General features: G+C 41.3%; 1 protein-coding gene across 5 annotated transcripts in view; it reads left to right on the top strand.

Moving 5' to 3' along the window:
- The window catches only part of LOC134357449 (FSD1-like protein), a 77,096-nt gene that overhangs the window by 5,570 nt on the left and 51,024 nt on the right, over positions 1–20,502 (top strand). For 4 of the 5 annotated variants that reach the window (XM_063069041.1, XM_063069038.1, XM_063069040.1 and 1 more), the window contains exons 2-4: positions 3,439–3,534; positions 8,025–8,156; positions 10,172–10,273. In XM_063069041.1, the coding sequence (XP_062925111.1) occupies positions 3,439–3,534; positions 8,025–8,156; positions 10,172–10,273 (330 nt within the window). The remainder of the gene's footprint in view (positions 1–3,438; positions 3,535–8,024; positions 8,157–10,171; positions 10,274–20,502) is intronic. The other variant, XM_063069042.1, reaches the window with a different exon arrangement.

Raw genomic sequence — 20,502 nt, 5'->3', positions numbered from 1 at the left:
GATTTACATGATATTTTAAAGGTATGATAAGGCGGTTAGCTATTGCTTAATGAGATCCTTCTGTAATTCGGGATTTTCACTAATCCGGCACTCCTCAGGTCCCAATAGTGCCGGATTAGTGAAGGTCGACCTGTAATTCCAATCAGCACTGACTGGTCTCCTAGTGAGCAAGTCAAGGATCCAGTTGCAGAGGGAGGTACAAAGGCCCGGGTTTTGGAGCTTATTGATTAGGACTGAGGGTAAGATTATGTTGAGCACTGAGCTGAAATCACTAATACCTGATGAAGGTATTACTCTTGTCCAGGTGATCCAAGGCTGAGTGGAGAGACAGTGAGATTGCATCCACTGTAGACCTAATGTGGTGTTAGGTAAATTGCAGCAGGTCCAGGGTGTTGGTTAGGCAGGAATTGATTCTAGCCCATGAGCAGCCTCTCAAAGCACTTCATAGTAGATGTGAATGCCACTGGGCGATACTCTTTCAGGCAGCTTATTCTGCTCTTGGGCATTGGTATGATTGTCGTCCTTTGAAGCGGGTGGGAATCTTCGACTGCAGCATTGAGAGATTGAACATGTCCTTGAACACTTCTGTCAGCTGGTTGGCATAGATTTTCAGAGTCCTACGAAGTCTGAGTCCTTGCGAGGCTTCACTCTTAAAAGATATTCTGACATCAGCCTCTGAGACAAAGATCACAGAATCAACAGCTGCCATTGGGATTCACACAGATGTAGTTTTATTTTCCCTATCAAAGCTTGCATAAAAGGTGTTGAATTCTTCTGGAAGTGTATCATCACAGCTTTTAAGTATTAAGTTTCGCTTTGTAGGAAGCAATGTCCTGCAAACCCTGCCAGAGCTGACGTGCATCCAATTCTGCCTATAACCTCAATTGGAATTGTTTTCTAGCTCTTAAAATAGCCTCCTGTTTGGTCATACATGGACTACTTGTATAATTCTGGATCACTGGTCTTGAATGCAGCAGATCTAGCCCTCAATAGACCATGAATCTTCTGGTTCATCCACAGAATTTGGTTTGGATATGTCCAGTATGTTCTTAAAGGTACATACTAATCGACACATGAAGATTAGTGTCGGTGATGACTGGTATATTCATTCAAATTCGAAGATAAATCCCTGAGTATTGTACCGTCCATGGACTCAAAGCAATCCTGTAAGAGCCTCTCTGCCTCCCTTGACCATATCTTTGTCCTCACCACTGGTGCTGTGGTCTTCGTTCTCTGCCTATATGCTAAGAGTAGAAGCACAGCCAGGTGATCGGATTTTCCATCGTGTGGGCATGAGATAGCACAGTAAACATTATTGGTGGTGGTATAACAGTGGTCAAGTGTGTTACATCTTCTGGTTCCATTGGTGATGTTGATGGTAGTTGTTCAGAGACTTCTTCAAGCTGACCTGATTGAAATCCCATGCATTAATGGGGAAGGCTTCAGGGTGTGTTGTTTCGTACCTGCTGGTTACAGTGCTGAGCTTCACCAGTGCCTGCCTGAAGTTGGCCTGAGGTGGAATGTGCACTGCTACCAGAATAATGGTAGAAAACACCCTCAGCAGATAAGAAGGATGACATTTGACCACTAGATGTTCCAGATTGGGTGAGCAGGACTGAGACAGAACTGCCACATGTGTGCGCTATGATGAGTTCGTCATAAAGCATATACCACCTCTGGTCCATCACGGGTAAAACCCTCCCCACCATTGAGCACATCTACCTGGAGCGTTGTCACAGGAAAGCAGCATCTGTCGTCAAAGCCATGCTCTCTTCTCGCTGCTGCCATCAGGAAGAAGGTATAGGAGCCTCAGGACCAACACTACCACGTTCAGGATCAGTTATTATCCCTCAGCCATCAGGCTCTTGAACCAGTAGGAACAATTTCATTCAACTTCACTCGCCCAATTATTGAACTGTTCCCACAACCTGTGAACTCACTTTCAAGGACTCTTCATCTCATGCTCTCTATTTGTTGCTTGCTTGCTTATTTATTTATTTTACTTTTCTTTATTTACAGTTTTCCTTTTGCGTATTGGTTGCTCATCCATCCCGTTGGGTGCAGTCCTTCACCGATTCTAGTATTTTTCTTGGATTGACTGAGTAGGCCTGTAAGAAAACTAATCTCAGGGTTGTATATGGTGACATATACTGTATGTACTTTTATAGTAAATTGACTTTGAACTTTAATGATAAAGTTAGTGAGGGTCAAAGGGGACATGTCAAATTTCTTTTCTTGAGGAAGTAGAGGCACTGTTGAACTTTCTTGGCCGTGGTGTCTATGTGGTTGTTCCAGGGCAGGCTGTTTCCTAGTAGTGATGTTCACTCCAAGGAAACTTGAAGCTCTCAGTCCTCTTACCCTCAGCTTATTTGATGCAAACTGACATGTGCGCTGCCCCCCTTCCTGAAATAAATGACTAGCTCTTTTGTTCTGCATCTCTTTTGAGGAAAAAGTTATTGTTATGACGTGATGTCAATATGCTCTCTACCTGTACTCTCTTAGTTACTTGGGATTCAGCCCTCTTGCGGTGATATCATCTGCAAACTTATAGATGAAGTTGGAGAATCTGACTGTAGTCATGAGTGTATAGTAACAAGAGTAGGGGACTGAGGATGCAGTCTTGTGGGGAACCAGTGCTTCCCAAGTATAGAAGTTTAGAGATATTTGTTTGGAATTACAGTATTGAAGGCAGCGCTGAAGTCAATAATCAATTGTCTGACATAGGTGTCTTTATTATTTGGATGCTCCAGGGATGTGTAGAGCCAGAACGATGGTGGCCATGCCAGACCTGTTTTGGTGGTTGGCACATTGTGGTGGGATGAGTTTGTCTGCAAGGGTGAAGATGTGTTCCATGATCAACCTCTCAAAACACTTCATGATCTGGATGTCAGAGGCACCGGGCACGTTATCATGTTTTTCCTAAATGCTGGGTTATAATTTTCTTAAAACAAGTGGGAATCTAAGATTCAAGCAAGGAGAGGTTAAAAATCTCTGCAAATACTTCACCAGCTGATCTGTGCAGGATCTAAGGACACAGCCAGAAACTCCATCCAGGGCAGTGCTTTCTGCGTTTTCACCTTCCGGAAGACTGCTCTTGTGTTTGTAATGGTGTCTGGGTTCAGGTGCATTGCAGACTGTCATGGTGGGTTGTGACATTCCAACTCTAGACTTAGTACAACTTGAGTATAAAGTGAAGCATTCAAGAGCACTCAACATTACAAATTGTTGTGCAGTGTGCTATGTTTCATATAGTAGCAAGAGCATTCTGTATTAAGCAGTTTCCTATTTAACTTTTTTAGTCACTTTAATTCTAAATGATAGACAAAAAACACTCAGGACATGTGGTTAATACATCTTTTTTTACATAAAATGCAATGTCACTATGTTAGTGCATATAGTTACATTAGGCAGCTAATTTCTGTTTTACTCTAACTACAGGAAGAATTGCAAAGGATAATCTCAACGCTGGCAAACAAAGATGATGAAATACAGAATTTCATTGAAACATTGAACCACACTTTAAAAAATGTACAGGTAAAGCTCAGACATGTGGACTATTTAATTTGTTTCTGAAATGTGCACTAACTAGATCCTGTGGGCTTACCTGCTGTCTTTTATTTCTTCAGTTTGATTCAGTTTGAAAGTTTTGTAATTGCAGCCCACCTGTTTAATAAAAATTAGAAAGTTTTGAAAAATGAATGTAATTGCTGGTAGTGTCTTTATATTGTCTTGCTCTCAGTGCAACTCTAAAAAATGAGAGCAGTATGCAATGGTATCCTCAAATTTTTAGGACCCCTGCTTTCAAAACCATAGGGCAAAATATCAAAGTTCACAGAGAAATTTTGAAATTATGGTTTAGATTGACATGGGCAAATATGGCAAAGGCATAAAGAATTTCATTCTGGGGATTTGATGCAGTGGAGTGAGCATCTCAGAGGATGAATGGCCTGGAAAACAATGGATTTAACGTATGGAGCTGTGTTCAGGCATGAGGAAGTGTCGAAGTTGGTGATAAGCCTATGGAGTGTACTGGTTGGTTTGCCAAAGAGCAGCAGTTTACCCTTTAACAGTAATTTTAATTGTTTAAAAGTAATAAAAAATGCATTTGCTGGAAATCCAAAATTAAAAAAAATATATAATTACTCAAAGATCAGAGGTTTCTAGGGAGACAGACATACTCCACCAAAGCTGGGGGAAGTAAGGAAATAAATAATTTAATATGCTGGGAAGGAATTGGGTGTTGAGAACATAGCAAATGTCTATAATAGGGCAGAAAACAAGTAAATCCAGATGATGCAGATGCTGTCTGAGTATATAATAAAGGAGAAGGAATTGTAAATAGAAGGTGGTAAATGAGAAGAGGGGAAAATAAACACCACTAGAACAGAGCTGAAGAACATTTGCTGAAAATCTCAAATAATGTGCTAGAAATACTTCTCAGGTAATATCAGGAAGAACTGAGCTGACAAATGTTGATAACTTTTCATTATAATTGGCAATTCTATCTGGCTGATAACACTAGTTGTCTAATTAAATTGTTGGATTCATTGAATACCAAGGGCTGCAATATAGTTGGATGAAATATGAGAAGAAACTAGGGAAGCTATCCTTCCTATGATGGGCAAAAAGTAAAAGAGTTGGAAGTGGTAAGATGTGATTAAGAGCTCTCTCAATTATAAGTGAGCTGGTTCTTCCTGTGGTTCAAGGAGGAGGAGGAGGACATATTGGAGCTACCAGAGGAAAGTCTCAATATCAGTTGATTTTAGGAGGATGCAAGAAATAAGAGAATAGACTGGTATCCATACCGGAGGCAGGTTAGGAAGATGTATAGTGCAATTATTTGCAGATCTGTATTGGATATTGCAAATATCCATTATAAACCTATTGTAAACTCCTGGTTTAAAATCTGTCCAACTTTTCCTTTTTCAGTTATTTTTTACAAATCTTTGTGTAAGCGAAGTGGTGTATAGTTGGTAATCTCTGTGATCTTCCTTTGTAATTTTGAGACCTTTCATGTCCTTTCTGAAGTCTGGGTCAGGTCACAGGTCTCTCAGTGGGTGAGCATCTGGGGGACAGTGACCACCGCTCCCTGGCCTTTAGCATTATCATGGAAAAGGATAGAATCAGAGGGGACAGGAAAATTTTAATTAGGGAAGGGCAAATTATGAGGCTATAAGGTTAGAACTTGCGGGTGTGAATTGGGATGATGTTTTTGCAGGGAAATGTACTATGGACATGTGGTCGATGTTTAGAGATCTCTTGCAGGATGCTAGGGATAAATTTGTCCCGGTGAGGAAGATAAAGAATGGTAGGGTGAAGGAACCATGGGTGACAAGTGAGGTGGAAAATCTAGTCAGGTGGAAAAAGGCAGCATACATGAGGTTTAGGAAGCAAGGATCAGATGGGTCTATTGAGGACTATAGGGAAGCAAGAAAGGAGCTTAAGAAGGGTCTGAGAAGAGCAAGAAGGGGGCATGAGAAGGCCTTGGCGAGTAGGGTAAAGGAAAACCCCAAGGCATTCTTCAATTATGTGAAGAACAAAAGGATGACAGGAGTGAAGGTAGGACCGAATAGAGATAAAGGTGGGAAGATGTGCCTGGAGGCTATGGAAGTGAGCAAGGTCCTCAATGATTACTTCTCTTTGGTATTCACCAATGAGAGGGAACTTGATGACGGTGAGGACAATATGAGTGAGGTTGATGTTCTGGAGCATGTTGATATTAAGGGAGAGGAGGTGTTGGAGTTGTTAAAATACATTAGGATGGATAAGTGCCCGGGGCCTGACGGAATATTCCCCAGACTGCTCCATGAGGCGAGGGAAGAGATTGCCGAGCCTCTGGCTAGGATCTTCATGTCCTCGTTGTCCACAGGAATGGTACCAGAGGACAAGAGGGAGGCGAATGTTGTCCCCTTGTTCAAAAAAGGTAGTAGGGATAGTCCGAGTAATTATAGACCAGTGAGCCTTACGTCTGTGGTGGGAAAGCTGTTGGAAAAGATTCTAAGACATAGGATCTGTGGGCATTTAGAGAATCATGGTCTGATCAGGGACAGTCAGCATGGCTTTCTGAAGGGCAGATCGTGTCTAACAAGCCTGATAGAGTTCTTTGAGGAGGTGACCGGGCATATAGATTAAGGTAGTGCAGTGGATGTGATCTATATGGATTTTAGTAAGGCATTTGACAAGGTTCCACATGGTAGGTTTATTCAGAAAGTTAGAAGGCATGGGATGCAGGGAAGTTTGGCCAGGTGGATTCAGAATTGGCTTGCCTGCAGAAGGCAGAGGGTGGTGGTGGAGGGAGTACATTCAGATTAGAGGATTGTGACTCATGGTGTCCCACAAGGATCTGTTCTGTGGCCTCTACTTTTCGTGATTTTAATTAACGACCTGGATGTGGGGTTAGAAGGGTGGGTTGTCAAGTTTGCAGACGACACAAAGGTTGGTGGTGTTGTAGATAGTGTAGAGGATTGTCGAAGATTGCAGAGAGACATTGATAGGTTGCAGAAGTGGGTCGAGAAGCGGTAGATGGAATTCAACCCGGAGAAGTGTGAGGTGGTACACTTTGGTAGGACAAACTCTAAGGCAGAGTACAAAGTAACTGGCAGGATACTTGGTAGTGTGGAGGAGCAGAGGGATCTCGGGGTACATGTCCACAGATCCCTGAAAGTTGCCTCACACATAGATAGGGTAGTTAAGAAAGCTTATGGGGTGTTAGCTTTCATAAGTCGAGGGATAGAGTTTAAGAGTTGTGATGTAATGATGCAGCTCTATAAAACTCTGGTTAGGCCACACTTGGAGTACTATATCCAGTTCTGGTCGCTTCACTATAGGAAGGATGTGGAAGCATTGGAAAGGGTACAGAGGAGATTTACCAGGATGCTGCCTGGTTTAGAGAGTATGCATTATGATCAGAGAGTAAGGGAGCTAGGGCTTTACTCTTTGGAGAGAAGGAGGGTGAGAGGAGACATGATAGAGGTGTACAAGATAACAAGAGGAGTAGATAGAGTGGATAGCCAGCGCCTCTTCCCCAGGGCACCACTGCTTAGTACAAGAGGACATGGCTTTTAGGTAAGGGGTGAGAAGTTCAAGGGGGATATTAGAGGAAGGTTTTTTACTCATAGAGTGGTTGGTGTGTGGAACACACTGCCTGAGTCAGTGGTGGAGGCAGATACACTCATGAAGTTTGAGAGACTACTAGACAAGTATATGGAGGAATTTAAGGTGGGGGGTTATATGGGAGGCAGGGTTTGAGGGTCGGCAGAACATTGTGGGCCGAAGGGCCTGTAATGTGCTGTACTATTCTATGTTCTATAGCCAGAGCAATCCACAGACTTGAGCTGAGGTACAGCCAATGATTTACAAAATTCTAGAATGATATTTTTAGTTCTTTTATTGCTCCTGAATTTATAAACCAAATACTTACGCTTACTAATTATGTACTTCAAAGAACTTTGTCTGTATTTTTAAATGTTTCTTAATTATTTAAAACTATAGTAGTACTGTCTTTTAATTTAAAAATAACATTTCTCAAGTTGGGTAGATTTATAAAGAGGAGCTCATTAATATTTCAGATCAAAGACTTGGATTAGAAACTCCTTTAAAGAGATTATAGTAATGTTAATAGTTTTTTAGCAAGGTGTTATAAACAATTGTTTGCTTTAAGGTTTTTTTGAAGTGTTGAGGACAATATTTAACGTAGATACCAAACAGAATTTTTTAATGCACGGCTTGTCACGTGAAAGCTGAATTCTTAACTGGTGTTCTTACTATGTAGATTCTGTATTCCAGGCAGATCATTTAGCATGTGCAATTGATTGTATTTCAACTGTTACTGCTAGCCTTTCTGAGCTTTCTAACTTTTTAAACAATTTTTCACCTACGTTTTAGACCTTTAGTGCTAGATAGATATCAGAAGTGCTACATTTCAAAAATATTTACTCAAGTCTTCCCATTTCTATAATAATCAAAAATATTGCAACTTACTATATAATTAAGATTTGACGACTTCCTTTCCCATTTTATGGTAGATCAATACTGCCAAGGTGTTGTTAGACTTAGAACACGAATTTGGTGCTCTCCAGGCCACCCTAGATGAAATGAAGGATAGTATGACTAACAAAATTAAACAAGAACAAGCATACAAGAGTCAGGAACTCCAGGTAGGAGCCGTGGTTCGTATTGAAGTTTCCATTTGTGTTTTGCCTAGTTTATTGTAATTAACTGCAAGAATGAAATTTGTTTTCTATGTATGTAGTTGAATATTTTTACTTGTACCTTCATTCTGTTGTTATCTGAACAGGCTGTTAATTCAGAAATTTTATCATGTTGCCCTTTATTTAGCTGCTTTCGGTGTTGGAAGTTGCATGTCTAAATTCACATTTTCTCTTTCAACTACTAACAACCTCCAAGAGCTCGCCACAGTGTAACTGAAATGGTGGAAGGAAAACACCATCTCCCAAGCTATCTGCTATTCTGTCTAACCAAGCAACTCTGGCAGTATCAGTGGCCATCTGATGGTTTCACTCTGACCTGTTCAATTTTTTTTAATTAGACATTTTCATATGTGGACAGGCAAGTCCAGTATATTTGCTGAAGATAACTGCAGATGTTGGAAATCTGAAATTGAAAAGATAACTGATGGAAATGCTCAAAAGGTATGGCAGCATCCGTGGAATGAGAAGTGGGCCAAAGACCTGAAACTTGTCTTTCCACAGATGCTTCCAAACCTGCTGTGTTGAAAGAATTTTGTCTTTTTATTTCAGTATATAATAAAACAGGTAATCCAGCATGCCATATTGGAGGATTTTCTGGAAACTGCTTATTTCTGTTAATACCACATGCTCGTAATTTACTCTTTTTTATAATTTGCTACAAATTCTGATAAATTTTTCAGTCAACCTGGTAATATGCGAGAATCAGAACCCTAGTGAGTCAAAAGAAAGTGCAGGAGCTGAGTCTTAGTGAGGTGAAAGAGAGCACAGAAAACATTACCTGCTGAACCGGATGCCAAATGGTCAGAATTTACAAATGGCTGGAGAGTAGATTATTGGAGTTTTACTGTGGTTAACTTCCATCAATTCTTGTTCCCATGCTAATAAAGAGAATATTTCTTAATGAAAGGTTCTGAGATGCAGCATCTTTTAGGTTGGTCATTTGTAGTCTTGAAAAATATATTTGGTCCATATTTAAATACTTCTCAAACATACCAGTGTTAGGGTCATTAGTATTACTTGAAATTAGACTTTCCAGTAATAACTGCAAAAATTATGAGCTAGTTGTAATTTATGGAGTAAGGAAAATGTGAAACTGCTTGAGAGTGCTTTGGAATAATGAAATATGGAGGGAACTAAGGCATGGGTAAGAGTTTCAGCAGTAGATGAACTGAAATAAGCTGGAATTAAAGGGACTTTCTAATGAAACGATCGAAGCACAGAGTCAAGAGAAGATAGTTTGAAAATAGTTATTGAGTGGATGATAAAGATGGAATTGATAGTAAAGCTGATAGTTTGTGGTGAGGTCCAAGGTACGTTTGGGTATCCTGTTAATTAAGCTTGAAATTGTAACTTATCCAAGATGTTTGAATAGCAATGGATAAACATAAATCCCAAAATCCCGCTTTACTTTGTATCTATATGAAGCTGTACTCTTATGTTCAGCCGATCAGTGGCTAAGCCCTTGAAGTTTGATTAGCATTCCAAGCAGCTCTGCTATCAATCCAAAGGGTTCTTCCACTTACCTTTCTGGATAACTTTGACTAATATTCATTATGTGAATCTCTGGTTAAAAAGTGAAGCCAATGAAGACTTTCTTGTGTGCTTACCTGCTTGCTGTTATAGTTAAGGTTATATCAATCTAATTAATATTTTGTCTTATTTATGAATGACCTGTTTTTCTTCTAATTTTGTATAGGAGTATAATTTCAGATGAAAGTAACTTTGTTTTCAGAATTACATGAATAGTTCATAAAAGATGTGTGCCTACTTAGTTTAAAAATTTGTTTAATGAGTTGTTTTGTGTTTATATTCACTGTGCTGAAATTCAAAATTCATGTGTTTGAACAAGGTGTGAAATTTATCAAGCCCTCTTGGGTAGAAAAATGTAACTTTAAATTGTGATATATGGTCTAATTGAGCATGGGTGTCTAATTCCTGTTGATCATTTTTTTTTACTTCAGAACGAACTGACTATATGCAGCAATGCATTGGAAGGTTCAGAGGAGCTATTGGAATATGCAAGTAGGACCCTGAGTACAAAGGACACTGAGGCTTTCACTAAGGTATGGATTTGGCTATTTGTAAAAATGACTGGGAACATATTGAATGTTATCAAAAGGTTTTTAAAGAAGATTTTTTATATTGAAGTGGATTTTTTTTAAGGTCAGTTAAAGAGTGTCCAGTTCAATATGGCAAAGCTTTCTCCTATTGGCAAACCACATGGTATGTAATTACATCTACCCAGGATCAAAACTCATGACAAAGTTTCACCTTGCCCTTTTCAAAGGCGATAACTGTCAAGTATCACATTGATCCATTTTAGGGCTCTGAAGATCTAGAAAGTCTGATCCTGCCTGTAGTGAACCATATAGTACATCACTTGGTTTGGTTTACAACCAAGAAAGGTAGTGGTAAACCTAATATATATATATATATATACCTGGATGAGGTAAACGATTTCACTAAGGACTGCTCTTGTGTAGTTACTGGTGGTTTGCATGAGTGACAGAAATTGATTATATTCTGTCTCTGGTCCTAGCCTGACAGCTTGTGTTTTATCCCCAGCCCATCTAACCCAGTGATATTTGTGGAATTTGGAATCTGAGCAGCGTTATTGTCAGGCACAGGCAATGTTACTCTTCCACGTGCTCTGAGTGTCTGAGCAGATGTTGTCTTTTGATTGTGCCACTGAGGCAAACTTCAAGCTTATGTCCAAATTTGGCTAGTGTTTTCTTGTACTACATTCCCTTTCCAAGTATCATTTCATGTCATAGAGATAAATTTGAAAGAATACACTCATCCACTCCCTAGCTGGGTGTCTAATTAACTGTTGCTGCTGACCTGGATAAAGTATTGAAGAAAACTGAGATCCAGCCCAACCAAATATGACATCATTGAAGTCCATTCTGTGGATTGGCAATTCTGGTCAGGTAGCTAATCTATAATCAGCAAATAGTGGAGGATTCAGGAGGGTATATACAATTGGAGCAGAAGTAACTGGGGATAGCTACATTCAGTCTATTGTCTGGGTTTTATTTTGTATTGGCTTGGAAGGTATACTTTTTTTTTAAAAGGAAAGCACATTGAAGTACTAATGTCAATGTTTTGTGGCACATTGCAGATACTACTATATTTTAATGACATGCTTTCACATTGACTTGAAATTCTGTGATTACTTTGATCAAACATTGCAATAGCAAATAACCTTTTACCTGGTAACTCTTAAATTTCTAGTTCTGTAATAATGCAGATTCTGTGCTAACTTTTCTGCCTTTAACAGATGAGTATGCCTGCTTTGGTGTGGGTTTCTTTTGTTGATATGTGAATGATAGTCCCCTTAATAGAGCAAATAAAACATTTGGGCCATGAGTGCTCTGAACTTAGATCAGGTGTTGCTAATGGCTTAGATACGTGCTGCATATCATGTAACCAAAACCTGCATTTTCCCATCTGTAACTAAATGTGAAGAAACATTATAAAAACATGTTAGAATCTGTTCCTAACAAAGCTGTAAATATGCTGTGCAAACGTATTGGAGAGTGTCTGTCTTGGGGTGAGGAAATTTAAAGGACTGAGGTAGATATTGGGTCAGTGAAAGAGGAGGAGATTGTAGTGGTAGTTAATAATGTTATTCCTATGCCACCCAGTTAGCCCTCCCACATGGAACGAGTTCACATACTCGGTTCTCAGTAAAGTTCAGTTGAATATCCTGCAAGGCTGGCATCCTGGTGTGCTCTGTACTATCCCTCAACAGCAAGCACAACATGGGGTCAGAACACAAGAGGTTAACGTTGTTCTGTGGTTTTAAGCTTTCTTGATGTCAAAATAAAGATAGTTCATCCTATGATTCTCTGGTCTCATATTTTGGGAGCCTTTTTAAACAGATAGAGTACATTACCTGAAATTGAAAAATTTGATTCCCAGTAGTTTCCAGTGAATTAAACAAGCTTTAAAGGCTGCAGGTTCAGTTAAGCATATGGTTTATATTGCCACTAAATGGTAAATACCTGGTTTAAGTAAACAGTCCCTAAGCTTTAAATGTTTGCACAAGATGTTTGCAAAAGGAAGGAAAGAAAGCAGGCAGAATTGATTAAGGAGAATGTCGTTGCGCTCAGAGAGGATGTCCTGGAATGATCAAGGGTCCAAATCCATCCGTTAGAAAAGCAACCACAAAATAGTGGAGAGGCTCAGCAGGTCAGGCAGAATCAATGGAAGGAAATGGACAGTCGACGTATGACAGGTGTCACGTACCCTGTGACGGGTTAAAGAACCAGCAGAAATGGAAAACACCTTGGAGTCCAGTATTGCTATTAACTAATGATATTTATTAGTAACTACGCAATACAGAAATATAAATGCGGATAAATCAAACAGGTTAGCAATGATTATATATAAGTATATCAGTAAGTGTAGAAATATATGAAAATCAAGCTTCCTCAAGTCTAGGTGTAAATAGATAGTCTTACGATGATGAGTAAAGTTCGGTTCAGTTCATGGTATTGAGTTGAGTAGTGATGGAGAGAGCGATTTGAGTCTTAAGGTGAGCTGACGCCATCAATCTTCCTGTTGTCCTCCGAAATCCTTTAAGAGTCATCGACTGTGACCACAACAAAGGGGACCGTTCTTCTGTGGTGGTGCTATCAACCCAGGCGAGAGTTGGACACACAGATAACTCCCCACCGGTCACACCTTCTCCACACTGTGAGAGCCACTGATCGATCCGCCTGATCGATCCTCCAAAACCCACTTTTTCTGTGGGCACCTCAAAGCTCATTCAGTGTCCAAAATGTGTCTCAGGTCTATCATCTGACCTTCTATTGATCTCCCTGTACTGAGTACCAACTGTCATTCAAACAGCTCCTCCCTTCTCTGTCTGTAAGAACGTACAAGCAGGCGATGTCCTTGGGAATGTATAAACAAACTGTGAGTAGTCTCTGTCTGTGTCTCACACTCTCACTCACACACACTCTCACACTCTCAGACTCTCACTCACACACACACACACAAACAAGATGTCGGTGTTAAATACCTCTCTCTCTCTCTCTTTTCAAAAGCACAGTTCATAGGGGTAATCAGGACCCCGTCACATAGGAAATGGATAGTTTCCTCCACATGTGCTGTTTGACCTGCTGAGTTCCTCCATCATTTTGTGTGTTGCTCCAGGTTCCAGCATTTGTAGCCTCTTGTGTCTCTATTCTATTGACCTGTCAATCACAGGGAAAGATATTATGGAAAGTACAAATAAATTTGTTGTGTAAAAGCTAGAGAATAGTGATAACGAGGGACATAAATTACAGGTACCCATGATTTGCGAACGTTCAATGTACAAATTTTTGCTAAAACATTGATTCTTTAGTGTATGTATCTTCTACTAAGTATTTCCACAATGAATAATTTTTAATGTTAGGAGGAATAACATTATAATAGGGGGTCAGTGTGGACATGGTGGAGGACTACAAATATCTGGGGATACGTATTGACAATAAACTGGACTGGTCAAAGAACACTGAGGCTGTCTACAAGAAAGGTCAGAGCCGTCTCTATTTCCTGAGGAGACTGAGGTCCTCTAACATCTGCCGGGCGATGCTGAGGATGTTCTGTGAGTTTGTGGTGGCCAGTGCGATCATGTTTGTTATTGTGTGCTGGGGCAACAGGCTGAGGGTAGCAGACACCAACAGAATCAACAAACTTATTCGAAAGGCCAGTGATGTTGTGGGGATGGAACTGGACTCTCTGACAGTGGTGTCTGAAAAGAGGATGCTGTCCAAGTTGCATGCCATCTTGGACAATGTCTCCCATCCACTACATAATGTACTGGGTGGGCACAGGAGTACATTCAGCCAGAGACTCATTCCTCCGAGATGCAACACAGAGTGTCATAGGAAGTTATTCCTGCCTGTGGCCATCAAACTTTACAACTCCTCCCTTGGAGGGTCAGACACCCTGTGCCGATAGGCTGGTCCTGGACTTATTTCATAATTTACTGGCATAAATTACATATTACTATTTAACTATTTATGGTTCTATTACTATTTATTATTTATGGTGCAACTGTAACGAAAACCAATTTCCCCCTGGGATCAATAAAGTATGACTATGACTAATTCAAGTTTTTGGATCATTGGGACCTCTTTTGGCGCAGGCGTGACCTGTACAAAAAGGACGGGTTACACTTGAATCCTAGGGGGACCAATATCCCGGCAGGGAGATTAGCGGGGGCTACTGAGGTGACTTTAAACTAGAATGGTTGGGGGGTGGGAATCAAATTAAAGAGGCTAGGCGTGAGGAGGTTTGTTCACAACAGAGGGATGGGAACCAGTGCAGAGAGACAGAGGGGTGTAAAGTGAAAGCAAAAAGTACAAAGGAGAAAAGTAAAAGTGGCAGGCCGACAAATCCAGAGCAAGCATTAAAAAGGGCCACTTTTCAACATAATTGTATAAGGGCTAAGAGAGTTGTAAAAGAGCGCCTGAAGGCTTTATGTGTCAATGCAAGGAGCATTCGTAATAAGGTGGATGAATTGAAAGTGCAGATTGTTATTAATGATTATGATATAGTTGGGATCACAGAGACATGGCTCCAGGGTGACCAGGGATGGGAGCTCAACGTTCAGGGATATTCAATATTCAGGAGGGATAGACATGAAGGAAGGGGAGGTGGGGTGGCGTTGCTGGTTAAAGAAAAGATTAACGCAATAGAAAGGAAGGACATAAGCCAGGAAGATGTGGAATCGATATGGGTAGAGCTGCGTAACACTAAGGGGCAGAAGACGCTGGTGGGAGTTGTGTACAGGCCACCTAACAGTAGTAGTGAGGTCGGAGATGGTATTAAACAGGAAATTAGAAATGTGTGCAATAAAGGAACAGCAGTTATAATGGGTGACTTCAATCTACATGTAGACTGGGTGAACCAAATTGGTAAAGGTGCTGAGGAAGAGGATTTCTTGGAATGTATGCGGGATGGTTTTTTGAACCAACATGTCGAGGAACCAACTAGAGAGCAGGCTATTCTGGATTGGGTTTTGAGCAATGAGGAAGGGTTAGTTAGCGATCTTGTCGTGAGAGGCCCCTTGGGTAAGAGTGACCATAATATGGTGGAATTCTTCATTAATATGGAGAGTGACATAGTTAATTCAGAAACAAAGGTTCTGAACTTAAAGAGGGGTAACTTTGAAGGTATGAGACGTGAATTAGCTAAGATAGACTGGCAAATGACACTTAAAGGATTGACGGTGGATATGCAATGGCAAGCATTTAAAGGTTGCATGGATGAACTACAACAATTGTTCATCCCAGTTTGGCAAAAGAATAAATCAAGGAAGGTAGTGCACCCGTGGCTGACAAGAGAAATTAGGGATAGTATCAATTCCAAAGAAGTAGCATACAAATTAGCCAGAGAAAGTGGCTCACCTGAGGACTGGGAGAAATTCAGAGTTCAGCAGAGGAGGACAAAGGGCTTAATTAGGAAGGGGAAAAAAGATTATGAGAGAAAACTGGCGGGGAACATAAAAACGGACTGTAAAAGCTTTTATAGATATGTAAAAAGGAAAAGACTGGTAAAGACAAATGTAGGTCCCCTGCAGACAGAAACAGGTGAATTGATCATGGGGAGCAAGGACATGGCAGACCAATTGAATAATTACTTTGGTTCTGTCTTCACTAAGGAGGACATAAATAATCTTCCAGAAATAGTAAGGGACAGAGGGTCCAGTGAGATGGAGGAACTGAGTGAAATACATGTTAGTAGGGAAGTGGTGTTAGGTAAATTGAAGGGATTGAAGGCAGATAAATCCCCAGGGCCAGATGGTCTGCATCCTAGAGTGCTTAAGGAAGTAGCCCAAGAAATAGTGGATGCATTAGTGATAATTTTTCAAAACTCGTTAGATTCTGGACTAGTTCCTGAGGATTGGAGGGTGGCTAATGTAACCCCACTTTTTAAAAAAGGAGGGAGAGAGAAACCGGGGAATTATAGACCGGTTAGCCTAACGTCGGTGGTGGGGAAACTGCTGGAGTCAGTTATCAAAGATGTGATAACAGCACATTTGGAAAGCGGTGAAATGATCGGACAAAGTCAGCATGGATTTGTGAAAGGAAAATCATGTCTGACGAATCTCATAGAATTTTTTGAGGATGTAACTAGTAGAGTGGATAGGGGAGAACCAGTGGATGTGGTATATTTGGATTTTCAAAAGGCTTTTGACAAGGTCCCACACAGGAGATTAGTGTGCAAACTTAAAGCACACGGTATTGGGGGTAAGGTATTGGTGTGGGTGGAGAATTGGTTAGCAGACAGGAAGCAAAGAGTGGGAATAAACGGGACCTTTTCAGAATGGCAGGCGGTGACTAGTGGGGTACCGCAAGGCTCAGTGCTGGGACCCCAGTTGTTTACAATATATATTAATGACTTGGATGAGGGAATTAAATGCAGCATCTCCAAGTTTGCGAATGACACGAAGCTGGGCGGCAGTGTTAGCAGTGAGGAGGATGCTAAGAGGATGCAGGGTGACTTGGATAGGTTGGGTGAGTGGGCAAACTCATGGCAGATGCAATTTAATGTGGATAAATGTGAAGTTATCCACTTTGGTGGCAAAAATAGGAAAACAGATTATTATCTGAATGGTGGCCGATTAGGAAAAGGGGAGGTGCAACGAGACCTGGGTGTCATTATACACCAGTCATTGAAAGTGGGCATGCAGGTACAGCAGGCGGTGAAAAAGGCGAATGGTATGCTGGCATTTATAGCGAGAGGATTCGAGTACAGGAGCAGGGAGGTACTACTGCAGTTGTACAAGGCCTTGGTGAGACCACACCTGGAGTATTGTGTGCAGTTTTGGTCCCCTAATCTGAGGAAAGACATCTTTGCCATAGAGGGAGTACAAAGAAGGTTCACCAGATTGATTCCTGGGATGGCAGGACTTTCATATGAAGAAAGACTGGATGAATTGGGCTTGTACTCGTTGGAATTTAGAAGATTGAGGGGGGATCTGATTGAAACGTGTAAGATCCTAAAGGGATTGGACAGGCTAGATGCTGGAAGATTGTTCCCGATGTTGGGGAAGTCCAGAACGAGGGGTCACAGTTTGAGGATAGAGGGGAAGCCTTTTAGGACCGAGATTAGGAAAAACTCCTTCACACAGAGAGTGGTGAATCTGTGGAATTCTCTGCCACAGGAAACTGTTGAGGCCAGTTCATTGGCTATATTTAAGAGGGAGTTAGATATGGCCCTTGTGGCTACGGGGGTCAGGGGGTATGGAGGGAAGGCTGTGGCGGGGTTCTGAGTTGGATGATCAGCCATGATCATAATAAATGGCGGTGCAGGCTCGAAGGGCCGAATGGCCTACTCCTGCACCTATTTTCTATGTTTTCTATGTTTCTATGACTAATAGGAATATTATATTGACAAAAGCAATAAGCATTAGTTGCAAACCCAGATGGTACACCTGTGTCAACAAATATTGTTGACTAATGGCTGCTTGGAAATGACTGTGTTTACACAAACCAATGGAATACACACCTTTTGAAAAAAACTGCAGCAATTGACATAATTCACTGTTGGATTCCTAATATAGGCATGTTGGATGCCGAGTCGGATAATATATTTAAGGGGTCCCCAACCTTTTTTGCACTGCGGACCGGTTTATTATTGACAATATTCTTGCGGACTGCCCGACCGGGGGGGGGGTGCACGGGGGCGCAGGTAGGGTTGCCAATGGACAAGAGTAGCCGTCAAGTAGGTTGTGCTTACCCCGAGAAAGACTACAATTACCATGAAGCCTTGCGCGGGCACCAGTGCGCATGCGTGTACGTGCCAATTTTTTTTCCCACAAATCGTTTTTGGCGATTCTGTTTGGGGAGGGGGTTAATCATGACCGGAATATAGGTGATAAGTGGCTAATACACTCAGTTTTGTTTCTGAAAGGATTTATCTGATGAATTTAATATTAAACACAGCGCATATTTTCCTCGCATGAATATAGTGATAAGTCAATTATCAGGGGAAGACAGGGGAGCTTGAAGTAAGTGTTGAATGAAGTTCCAGTAGAAGTGGTAGAGGCAGGTTCGATATTATCATTTAAAGAAAAATTGGATAGGTAAATGGGCAGGAAAGGAATGGAGGGTTATGGGCTGAGTGCAGGTCGGTGGGACGAGGTGAGAGTAGCGTTGGGCACGGACTAGAAGGGCAGAGATGGCCTGTTTCCGTGCTGTAATCGTTACATGGTTATATAAGGCACTTATAAGTCAATAGCATCATAACATTTTAAGTAATGTTTGGATATTAAACACACAGCACATATTTTCCCCGTATGTACATATAAAATAATTGCAACACACCAATATCACTGAATCAGTGGTAGCCCTGGGCTTGTTTCCCTGCAACAACATGGTCCTCTCGCGGAGTGATGGGAAACAGCGATACGCGAAGGGGGTTCCTTATGTCCAGACTATTCTGCAATTTAGTTTTCATTGCATTCATTGCAGAGATATGTTAGAAATGGAAGCAACGTTTTCAGTGCTTTCATGGCTATCTCAGGATACTTAGCCTTGACTTTGATCCAGACTGCCAGCAGAGATGTTATGTCAAACATACTTTTCAGCCCACCGTCATTTGCAAGCTCGAGGAGTTGATCTCCTTCCCACGCTGACATGGAAGACGCGTGGGTAATGACCTCGCATGCGTAATGACCTCATGTGCATTCAAGCTCAACGGCGGGTGTGACAGGGATTGAGGAAAGGTGCAGCTGACTCATATTGCCAAATCATATCATTTCCTCACGGCCCGGTGGTTGGGGACCACTGCTATATATAGCTATGGTGTTTAAGAATTTTGCACAGTACTGTAGTAATTTTATGTATCGTACTGCTAAACTGCTGCCGCAAAAACAAAACATTTCATGACAGGTGAGTGATGATAAACCTGATTCTGATATGAGTGTTTTGTAGACGGTGAGAAAGGGGCAGGGAGATGGAAATCATGGTTGTGAAAAGTGGAAAGTAGAGCAGAAGGAGTAGGAAGCACCAGAGAGACATTCTGTAATGATCAATAAGCCAGTTGTTTGGAATCAAATGACCAAATGACCTTGCCTGCTGTTTCAGGGTGGGGTATGTCTGCACTCACCCCTCCACACCCCCCCCCCACACAATCCATGGCACTCCCCCTCTGCCACCTGTCCCACGCTCCTCCCATGGTGCTCCACCTTTGGAATGTTTTGCTCCCGCCAGAGTTACAAACTTGCTCTCCACTCCACATTGACAAATACAGTACTGTGCAATGAGATGGCTTTCTGGATATTATACCTGGACTTCGTGTACCTTCTTAATCACCAGACTTGAATGCCTCTGATCTGGCTCCCAACAGATTGCAGATCTCATGGTTCATCCTGAGCTTCTAATTGGAGAAGATTTCAAATGATTTTATGGGGACACCCTCATCTATAACTGTTTTAATAAAATCTGTTACAACCATGATGTATTCATTCAAATCCACAGATGAGTCCTTGAATACAGCCCAGTCCATTGACTCAAAGCAACCCCATAGCTGCTGCTCCTGCCTCCTGCTAACTCCTCTTAATAATCCTAATCTCCGGAGCTTTGCTCTTTTCCTTCTGCCTGTATGCAGGTAGGAGAAGGACAGCCAAGTGTTCAGATTTACCGAAATATGGTCTGAGCATGGAAGAGTAGGCATTCCTTATCTTGGTATAACAGTGGTCTAGTGTTCGGACTTCGGGTGCTACAGGTTATATGCTGATGGTAATGGGGCAGCATTTTGTTCAAAGAAGTTGGAAGCTGGTGGTATGTAAAGTGTGGTCAGGATTATGAGGGAGAACTCCCTAGGTAAATAGAGTGGATGGCATTTGACCATTCAGTGTTCAAGGTCGGAGGAACATGAGTTTGACAAAACTACCACATAGAAGCGCCACCAAGAGTTTATCATGACACATCTCCACCTTTTGCCATTTCTGAATCAGCAGTTCAGTCCATTCAGCAAATCAAGAAACCTTGTTTGACTGCTGTATCTGTAATTTTCTTTCCCTCTTCATTAATGATGTGCAAGGAAGAATCTGGATAAGAGTGAGCCTTAATAATAATATCTCTAGCTGGCTTTTTTTCCTACCAAAGTGACTTCCTCGTTACTGCATATGACCCAGGTGCTACTCCTATGTCTGAGGATTACTACTTTGCAGGGGACAGTGAAGCCATTTCAAGAAATATCTTCAAAGAATATAATACCAGCATGATGTATGAGAGAAAATGCTTTATTAGCTCAAGAAGAGATCTGTCTAGATGTCCATCAGTCA

The sequence above is a fragment of the Mobula hypostoma genome, chromosome 16, assembly GCF_963921235.1.
Source record: "Mobula hypostoma chromosome 16, sMobHyp1.1, whole genome shotgun sequence".
Lineage (NCBI taxonomy): Eukaryota > Metazoa > Chordata > Chondrichthyes > Myliobatiformes > Myliobatidae > Mobula > Mobula hypostoma.
Note: the sequence above shows the minus strand (reverse complement) of the source record. Positions and strands in the feature narration are given on the sequence as shown.